The 8,944-nt window shown below is 66.7% G+C and overlaps 1 protein-coding gene across 3 annotated transcripts; it reads left to right on the forward strand.

The window, feature by feature from the left end:
- Positions 1–1,811: 1,811 nt before the first annotated feature.
- Positions 1,812–7,097, forward strand: IRF3 (interferon regulatory factor 3). 3 transcript variants are annotated; one of them, XM_037888377.2, is made up of 10 exons: positions 1,812–1,874; positions 2,229–2,410; positions 3,074–3,257; positions 3,403–3,500; positions 3,652–3,706; positions 4,509–4,565; positions 4,659–4,751; positions 5,159–5,530; positions 5,640–5,758; positions 6,888–7,097. In XM_037888377.2, exons 2-10 carry the CDS (start codon positions 2,246–2,248, stop codon positions 7,077–7,079), a joined length of 1,335 nt encoding a protein of 444 aa, XP_037744305.1. In that variant the 5' UTR covers positions 1,812–1,874; positions 2,229–2,245; the 3' UTR covers positions 7,080–7,097. The 3 variants fall into 3 exon arrangements, with proteins under 3 accessions (XP_037744305.1, XP_037744306.1, XP_037744307.1); XM_037888378.2 differs by having other exon boundaries at positions 1,825–1,874; positions 6,196–7,097; XM_037888379.2 differs by having other exon boundaries at positions 1,825–1,874; positions 2,229–2,314.
- The last annotated feature ends 1,847 nt before the right edge of the window (positions 7,098–8,944 follow it).

Below are 8,944 nucleotides of genomic sequence, written 5' to 3' on the forward strand. Positions count from 1 at the left end.
CGGGGCTCCATAAGCCACGCCCCACGGAATGGGTCCACTGGGCGCAGGATGCGGCAGCCGCGCGAGGTGCAAATAACGGGAGGGGCGGGGCGTTGATTATTTGCATATATAGAAACCGATACGCTCCGCCCCCTTTCCACGGGTTGGGCTGGGGGCTCCTTGGACCCCATGGGAGGAGCACCAGGCTGGGCAGTGGTGGGGGGCTGGGCAGTCAGGGGCCAGGCAGTGGGGGGCCGGGCTCGGCAGTGGGGGGCCGGACTGAGGGGGCAGGCTGTGCTGTGGGGCACAGTGCCGTGGGGCACCAGGCTGGGCAGTGGTGGGGGGCTGGGCAGTCAGGGGCCAGGCAGTGGGGGGCCGGGCTTGGCAGTGGGGGGCCAGACTGAGGGGGCAGGCTGTGCTGTGGGGCACAGAGCCATGGGGCACTAGGCTGGACAGTGGGGGGGGCTGGGCTGGGCAGTGGGGCACAGTGCTATGGGGCACCAGGCTGGGCTGTGGAGGGCCGGGCTGGGCAGTGGGGCACAGTGCCATGGGGCACCAGGCTGGGCAGTGGGGGGCTGGGCAGTCAGGGGCCAGGCAGTGGGGGGCTGGGCTCGGCAGTGGGGGGCCAGACTGGGGGGACAGGCTGTGCTGTGGGGCACAGTGCCATGGGGCACCAGGCTGGACTGTGGGGGGGCTGGGCTGGGCAGTGGGGCACAGTGCTATGGGGCACCAGGCTGGGCTGTGGAGGGCCGGGCTGGGCAGTGGGGCACAGTGCCATGGGGCACCAGGCTGGGCAGTGGGGGGCTGGGCAGTCAGGGGCCAGGCAGTGGGGGGCCGGGCTCGGCAGTGGGGGGCCGGATTGGGGGGACAGGCTGGGCAGTGGGGCACAGTGCCATGGGGCACCAGGCTGGGCAGTGGGGGGCTGGGCAGTCAGGGGCCAGGCAGTGGGGGGCCGGGCTCGGCAGTGGGGGGCCGGATTGGGGGGACAGGCTGTGCTGTGGGGCACAGTGCCATGGGGCACCAGGCTGGGCAGTGGGGGGCCGGGCAGTGGGGGGCTGGGCAGGGCAGTCGGAGGCTGGGCCATGGGGTGCAGAGAGACTCGCGCGTCCGTGTGTCCGTCCTGCCCCGGGCCCGGGAGGCGACTGGGGGGGGGTCCCAGGGGGTGTCGAGGAGCAGCCGGCCCTGGGCGAGGCCGACGCCGCTGGACACGCGTGTGACCCGCGTGCACAGACGTGGGAGCAGCCGCCATCTGCCCTGACCCCGCCTGCGACCCGCGCCCCCTCTCCCCGGCCAGGGGGCCTGTCGGCCAACAGTGCATGCAGCCCCCGTGCGACGCCCGCTCCTGGGCACACGCGCACATGGGCAGCGCACCACTGTGCACGGCTGCTGGGGGCGCAGGGCAAGACCCTCCCTTGCTGCCCGGCTCACATCACTCCAGCTCCCACCTGCCCCACCCCAGAGCCAGGCGCATCTCGGAACCGGGCGAGGGGACCCTACAGAACCAGCCCCCCTGTGCCCCACCCCAGAGGGGGCCCTGTACACCCAGCCCCCCTGTCCCCCACCCCAAAGGCGGCTGCATCTCCTGGATGGCTTCTGGAGTGGGGGGGGGGTTGAGGCCTTGGGTGCTGTTGCCCCCTCCCCGCCCCAGATCTCATGGTCTGAACTCCCAGCCGCCCCACAGGCAGCTGGGGGGAAAGGGGGAATCGCGGGACGGGACGGTGGGGGGGGGCCTGCGCCCCGCACAGTCCCCGGCCCCGGGGGAAGGAACCGGCACACACAGAAATTGTACCAAAGTTTGGGGATCACGTGACGTGCTGGGGCGGGGGAATCATGTGACCTGGGGGGGCGGGTTCCATTTCTCTGAGCCGCTTCCTCTTGCGGAAGGTGCCAGGCAGGTACGGGGGGGGGCATTGCCTGCCCCCCAACCCAGCCCCCCCAGAGGGGACGGGCCCCATTTCCTGCCCCCAACCCAGCCCCCCCCAGAGGGGACAGACCCCGGGCCCCATTCCCTGCCCCCCAACCCAGCCGGGACAGGCCCCGCCCCCGTTCCCTACCCCCCAACCCAGCCACTGCCTTGGGTGGGAGCTGGCCCCCTGCAGAGGGGACAGGCCCCGCCCCCATTCCCTGCCCCCCAACTCAGCCCCTGCCCTGGGTGGGAGCTGGCCCATTCCCTGCCCTGGGTTGGAGCCGGCCCCCCACAGAGGGGACAGGCCCTGCCCCCCATCCGCCCCCCTCTCTCTCTCCCCTAGGCGGCACCGCCCCGGCGATGGGGACCCCGAAGCCGCTGATCGTGCCGTGGCTGCGGAAGAAGCTGGACGACGGGTGCTACCCGGGGGTGAGCTGGCTGGACCAGGGGCGCACCCAGTTCCGGGTGCCCTGGAAACACGGGCTGCGACAGGATGCCTCCTCCGAGGACTTCCAGCTATTCCGGGTAACCCCCCGCCCAAGCTGGGGATCCCCCCCCTGCACCCACAGATATGGGGGGGTAGGTGGCAGGGTGATTCCTCCCCCATCCACACCCCGGTCCGTGGTGACCCATCTACCCAAGTCTCCCATCTTTGCCAGTGACGGTGCCGGTGTGGGGGGGGGACGGACCCCCAATGGGCAGTTCTGTACCGCTCCTGACTCCCCCAAGCGGCTGGGTTTACACCCCTGACACCGGACTCCCCACGTCCAGTAGCAGGGAGTTCCCCAGGCTGATTTGCTTTGAAAAGCTTCCCCTTTTAGCAGGTGCCCTGCGGTCCCATCCTGTCCCCCCCCACCACCCCCATGCCAGGACCCATCCCTCTCCCTCAGAACGGCTCCCCTGTAGGGAGCTTGGCAGGTGGGGGCTGTGGGTCGGGAGTGAGGGGCACCGGCAGGGCTGGAGGGAGAGCCCAGGGCTGGGCTAGCAGGGGGCTGCAGGTCGGGAGTGAGGGGCACCGGGGGGCTGGGGTACCAGTCACTTCGCAGCCCTCTCGCCCTCCTTGGTGGTGGAGAAGTGAGGTCTGGGGGACCCCCATTATCCCCCCGCCTCACAGCCGCCTCTAGGCCTCCTCAGCTCCCAGGTACCTACGTCTGCTTCCCGCCCCCACCCCCCCGCCACCTCCCCCAGGACTGGGCCATTGACAGCGGCAACTACCGGCCAGGCCACGATGCCCCCACGCCCTCCATCTGGAAACGCAACTTCCGCTCTGCCCTGAACCGGAAGCCGGGGATCCAGGTGCTTCAGGATCACAGCTCGGACTCCGCCGACCCCCACAAGGTCTACGAGATCCTGCCCAATGGGGCCCGGGCAGGTGAGGGGTTAGACGGGTGAGCCCAGGGCCGGGCTAGCAGGGGGCTGCGGGTCGGGAGTGAGGGGCACCGGTGGGGCCATACCCATATCAAGGGGATTCCCGTGTGTGGCTCAGGAGGGCCTGTGGCTCTGTTCTCCCCCACCAGGTGCGGACGAGGCCCCCAGTGCTGCCGTGGGGGGCACCGAGGCTGACGCAAGCAGCCAGCTCCTGGACAGGTCAGGGGGCAGCCTCTCCTGCAGCCAGGTCAGTGCCTCCGGGGCAGGGGGGCTGGGGCAGCCTGGGTCAGGGTAGGGGGTTGGACGGCTCTGGCCGGGTCTGGGGGAGTATCGAGGGGAACTGTGGGTACTGGGGGGCCCTTCCCCTTAGTGACACCCCCAATTCTGCGCCCCCCCAGGACGATGACCTGGATGACATTCTGAACGCGCTGGACCTCTCCAGCCCCGAGGAGGGTGAGTGCCCCGGGGGACGGGGCGGGGCAGGGCCGGAGGCCAGGGTGATGGGCACCCCTGGAGCCAGTCCCAGCTCTCGGTCTGGCCATGCCAGGCTCTGCATGGAACCCAGGAGTCCTGGCTCCCCTCCCCAAACTGGGGAGAGAACCCAGGGGTCCTGGCTCCCAGCCCCCACCAGCATTGGCCCTGTCATTTGGGTGAAGCTGCACAAGCCCCCAACTTGGCCACCAGGCCCTGGGACGGTCCCTTCACCCCGACCCCTCGTCAGGCGGCGCTTTCTCCAGCCCCCCCCAGTGCTCAGGGCCAGTGGAGAAGGTGGAGCCCCGAAGCGGTGCCGGGAGGCCAGGGTCGGTCTCAGCACAGCCGGGCCAGGCCGGCGCCTGGCACCGCAGTGACCCCCCGCAATTGCCCGTGTCTGTGCCCAGACCACCCGGGGAGATGCCCTGGGCCCGTCGGCGCCGTTCCCTTTCTCCCCTGCGGGGTCCGGCCCTCGCACAGCCCGGACAGTGCCCTGCAGCGCCAGTGCCCCTCACTCCCGACCCACAGCCCCCTGCTAGCCCGGCCCCCACAGCCCTGCTGGTGCCCCTCACTCCCGACCCACCCACCCCCTTTGTCCTCCTCCTGATTTACTGGAACTCCTGAGCCCTGCCTGAGACGGGGAGAGAACCCTAGAGTCCGGCCTCCACCCCGCCCCCCTCAGATTTCAACCACTAGTCCCCACTCCCCTCCCAGAGCCAGGGAGAGAACCCAGGAGTCCGGGCTCCCAGCCCCGCCCGCTTAACTATTTGACTTTCTGTTCCAGATGCTCCGTGCTCTGCGCTCCCGCCAGGTGCCCCGTACGTCCATGATGCAGCCACAGGTAGGTAAATCCCCATCTGCGCTTCCCCCCCTACCCCCCCCCCGGCAGTGCCCCTCGCTCTGTCCCTTACTTGTGCCCCTTTCTCTCCCCTAGGGGGCGCTCTCTCGCCGGGGTTCGGGGATTTCCCTCCTCTGGTGCAGCCGGCCCCCAGCGCCCTGGAGCAGCTGCTGGGGTCCAATGTGCTGAGTGAGTGTCCTGGCGCCCTCTGTTGGCCACTGCTGGGGCTGCAACCAGAGTCGCTGCACACCTGGGGGTGGCAGGGGGTGGGGTGGGGATGGTCAGGACCCCTCCCCTGCCCTGTGTAGGACCGTAGCACCCTCATCTCTAGGGCAAGCGGGGGGGGAGAAGCAATGGGGGTGGCTCTGGGTCAGGGGGCTATAGGGAGTCCTGGGGGGCTCTGGCTGTTTCCAGGGGATTATGGGGAGCTTCTGGGGGCTCTGGCTGTTACTGGGATATTATGGGGGGCTCTGGCTGTTTCTGGGGGATTATGGAGCGCTTCTCGGGGCTCTGGCAGTTTCTGGGGAATTATCAGGGTATTGGGGGGCTTCTGGGGGCATGTCATCTCCCCCCTCACTCTCCCTCTCTCCCCGCAGTGACGGATTTCGAGGTGCGGGTCTATTACCGGGGGCACCTTGTGCTGCAGACGCTGGTCCCCAACCCACAGGGCTTCCGGCTGGTGTCCACCAGCCCCGGGCCCAGCCCCTGCCCCGAGCTGGCGGACGTGGAGCTGCCCGGGCCGGGGATGCTGCCGGATCGGGTGCAGGCCTCTTACACGGCCCGGCTGCTGCAGGGGCTGGGGGCCGGGGTGCTGGTGCGGGTGGAGGGGCCAGCCCTCTGCGCCACCCGCCTCGGGCGCCTCCACGCCTACTGGGGGCACACGGAGACCCCCGAGCCGGGGGCCGAAGGTGGGGAGCTGTCCAAGGAGGGGTACACCCGCCTGTACGACATGTCGCACTTTGTCAGAGGTACGGGGGAGAGGGAGCCCCCCACGGGGTGCGGTGGGGGGGCTTGGGGGAGCCCTGGGGGAGCCCCTGCCCCCCCCACTTGGCTGATGCGCCCCCCTTTCGCCCCCAGAACTGATCTGCTTCATAGAGGGGCAGGGTAGCTCCCCCACCTACGAGCTGTGGCTCTGTCTGGGGGAGGCCTGGCCGGACACAGGGCGCTCCTGGAAAAAGAAACTCATCATGGTGCAGGTAGGAATCCGCCCCCCCACCAATTCCTAGGCTTCCTCTGGTGTTGGGCTCCCTCCCTCCCTCTCTCGGGGGGGGGGGGGGGTTCCCTCCTGTCCTTCCCCCCCCGCCCAACACAAAGAGTGGCCGAAGGCATTTGGCCCTGGGGTCCCTGGGCTAGAGGGAGCTTGGTCCATGGGGAGGTGGACGAAAGGGGCAGAAATCCTACCCCAGAGTGAGAGAGACCAGGGGCCCCAGCTCGGCTGCTCCCCATGTGGGGGGCAGGGGTGGGGCACCTGAGTCCAGCTACAGGTCCCTATGGGGTGGGGGGCCCTGGCACTGGCCAGGTTTAGTTGGTGCCAGGCTGGCTCCAGCTGCATGGCCCTGGGAATCGGTTCGGGGGGGGGGGGGGGGGGAGAATGGGAATCCCTGAAACGCCAACCCTCCCCCCTCCCCCCCAGGTGGTACCCACGGTCCTGCGGACCCTGCACGAGCTGGGCCAGGCCGGGGGGGCGTCGTCGCTGCGGGGCGAGGAGCTGGACCTGCGCATCTCGGACTCGCTGGGGGAGGCCGGGCTGCTGGGGGCCCTGCGGGACTGGGAGGAGCGGATGGAGAGTCAGCCCTACAGCTAGCCGGACAGACGGACGCTCGCTCTCCCCGACCCCCTCGACTGTGCCTGACACTCCTCCCAACCGAACCCAGGCACAGTCGAACCGAACCGAACTCCCTCCCCCCGCCCGGAGCTGGGACAGAGCCCCAGGTTCACCCACCTTGTCTGTACCATCAGGCCGCGCCGCGGGTGGGGGGGCTGGTTAGCCAGGATTGTGGCCCCTCTGGGGTGGGACAGCCTGGTTATCGTAGACCCATAGGGCTAGAAGAGCCCGCAAGGGTCAGCTGCTCTAAGCCCCTGTCCATCCCAGACAGGTGTCTATCCAGCCTCCTGTTGGCCACCTCCCGCTGACGGAGCTGCCCCCCGTCGCCCCACTTTTCTTACCCCCTTAGGATGTTTTTCCTCTGAATCTCCCTCTTCTCTACCCGAGTGCAAAGCTCTCGCCCTGCTCTCCGGGGCAGCGAGAACAACGGTTCCCTGGTGTTTTTATGGCAGCCTTTCGAGCCTTCTCTTCTCCGAACTTAACACACCCGCTTCCTTCAGGCGTGGCTCCTGCCGCTCGCTTCTGGGGCCTTGCCGCTTTCTTCACAGGGTAACCAAACTTGGACCCAGGACTCCAGCCGAGGGCTAACCAGAGCCGTACGATCGCACTTCCTGGGGGAATTCTGCGCCAACCCATTAACAATTCTGCGCACCATATTTTCAAATCCTGCCTGTTTTTATTTGTCAAAATAACACACGGTCATCACGCCAGTTTCACTGATTTTGGTCATTTATTTCAAAATACCGGTCAGCAAGTCCGTCTGTAACGATACAGACACACACCAAAAAGAAAAAGGACTCGGGAAATGTTTTTTTGACAAATAGATTCCTTACTCGGCAAATTAATACAGAAATTTGAGTAATTCGTTTCAACTACATGACAGAGCCGTATTTCCCGCCCCTGTCGGGAGCCGTGCCAAGGCTCGGGGGAGTCAGGCTGAGGGGAAGGGAAGGAGCCTTCGAGTGAACCTGGAGGGTTATGGGGTGCAGGTGGGAAAAAATATGAACAGGGTTTTTTTGGGGGGGGGGTGGATTGTTGGGGAGGCTCCCCATGCAGACCGTGACTGACTCCTAGCCTTTCCCATTCAGTCAGGCACATCTGCCCCCAACCCTAGGTGTCCCTGTAGCCCGCCCCGCTCAATGTCTGTCACCCCACTAGCTCCTGAGCCCCCACCCATGTCCCCCCCACTGGCCCTTCTGAACCCCAGTCTGTGACCCCCACAGCAGCCCCATGTGCCCCGCACTGTCTGTCCAGAATGTATTTGCTGTGCAGAAAATCAAAGTTCGGCGCCAGCCACCAAGGCTGCGTGCGCAGTGGGGCAGGGTTCCCCCAGGAGCCGCTCCCCTCCGGTAACTTGCCTGCTGGGCCTCTGGTAATGCAACCTAAAGCGCCATTTGCTTTTCTGCTCGGCTGAGTTTCATTTGGTCGTCTAGAGCCCGGTTCTCCCATTTACCAAGATCCCGTGGGATTTTAGCTCTGTCCTCCAGGTGTTGACAACCTCCCAGCCCCAGCAGATTGGATCTGCCTGCTCCTTACTAAAGGTCCCCGCCGAACCCCACTCGGGGCCTCCCTCCGTCGTGCCGTTCACAGGCACTCTTTGTGCTTGTTTAACCGATTCTGTAGCCAGCTTGCTTAGCAGATTGTCGGGCGGGGCTGGGGCCAGAGCCTTGCTAAAGCCCAGGTATATTACGGCCACCGCCTTCCCCCAGCCACCAAACCGGTTGCCCCGCCGGAGAAGGAAATCGAGCCGGTCTGGCAGGATTTGGGCTCGGTGAATCCATGCTGGCCGCTAGCGCTCTGCCCCTCGTCCTCCAGGTATTCGCAAATTGAAGGTTTTAAACGTAGCTCCCAGGGATCAGTCTGGCTGACTGGTCTGTTGTTCCCCGGCTCCTCCTTTTGTCCCTGTTTAAAGACGGGCACCACGTTCGCCCTTCTCCAGGCTTCCGGGACTCTCCTGTTGTCCAGGAGTTTGCAGCTTTCACCATCAGTGGCTCCGACGTTTCTTTCGGCCCCCGGCCCCGCTGACTTGAATTCGTTCCGATGATCTCGGGCGAGTTCTTTACTTGTCCCGATCTGCGTCCCGTCCCCTGTATCGCCGGGGGGAACGTCGCTCGGCATCCGGTCATGATATTTTTTGTGAGCAGACCGGAGCGAAGCCGGCAGGGAGCAGCGCCGCCTTCCCGTCATCTCCCGTTCCCAGCTCGGCTTCCCCCAGGCCCCCAGCGTCCGTTGCTCTGACATCTACAGGCCTTGGCTTTCCTGAGTGCGCCTCTACTCCCGATGCCCATGGGTCCTTCCTTGGGGACACGCCCCGCCCTCCATTTATCCGGGGACCGCTCTGGGGTGGGACATGGGGGCTGGTTCTACGGGGTCCCCTGGATGGGATGGGGCCTGATGTTCACCGGGGGGCAGCAGAGAGAACCTGTTCCAGGAAAGGTTGGGGTTTAGGGAACTTTTGTGCCTTGGCTGGGGGGCAGCCCCCAACCCTGCCCCATAGTGCCAGGCCCCCAGATCTGGTATCACACATGTCCCTCACCCCAAGAAGAACATCCAGAGC

Source organism: Chelonia mydas, chromosome 23, assembly GCF_015237465.2.
Source record: "Chelonia mydas isolate rCheMyd1 chromosome 23, rCheMyd1.pri.v2, whole genome shotgun sequence".
Taxonomy (NCBI): domain Eukaryota; kingdom Metazoa; phylum Chordata; order Testudines; family Cheloniidae; genus Chelonia; species Chelonia mydas.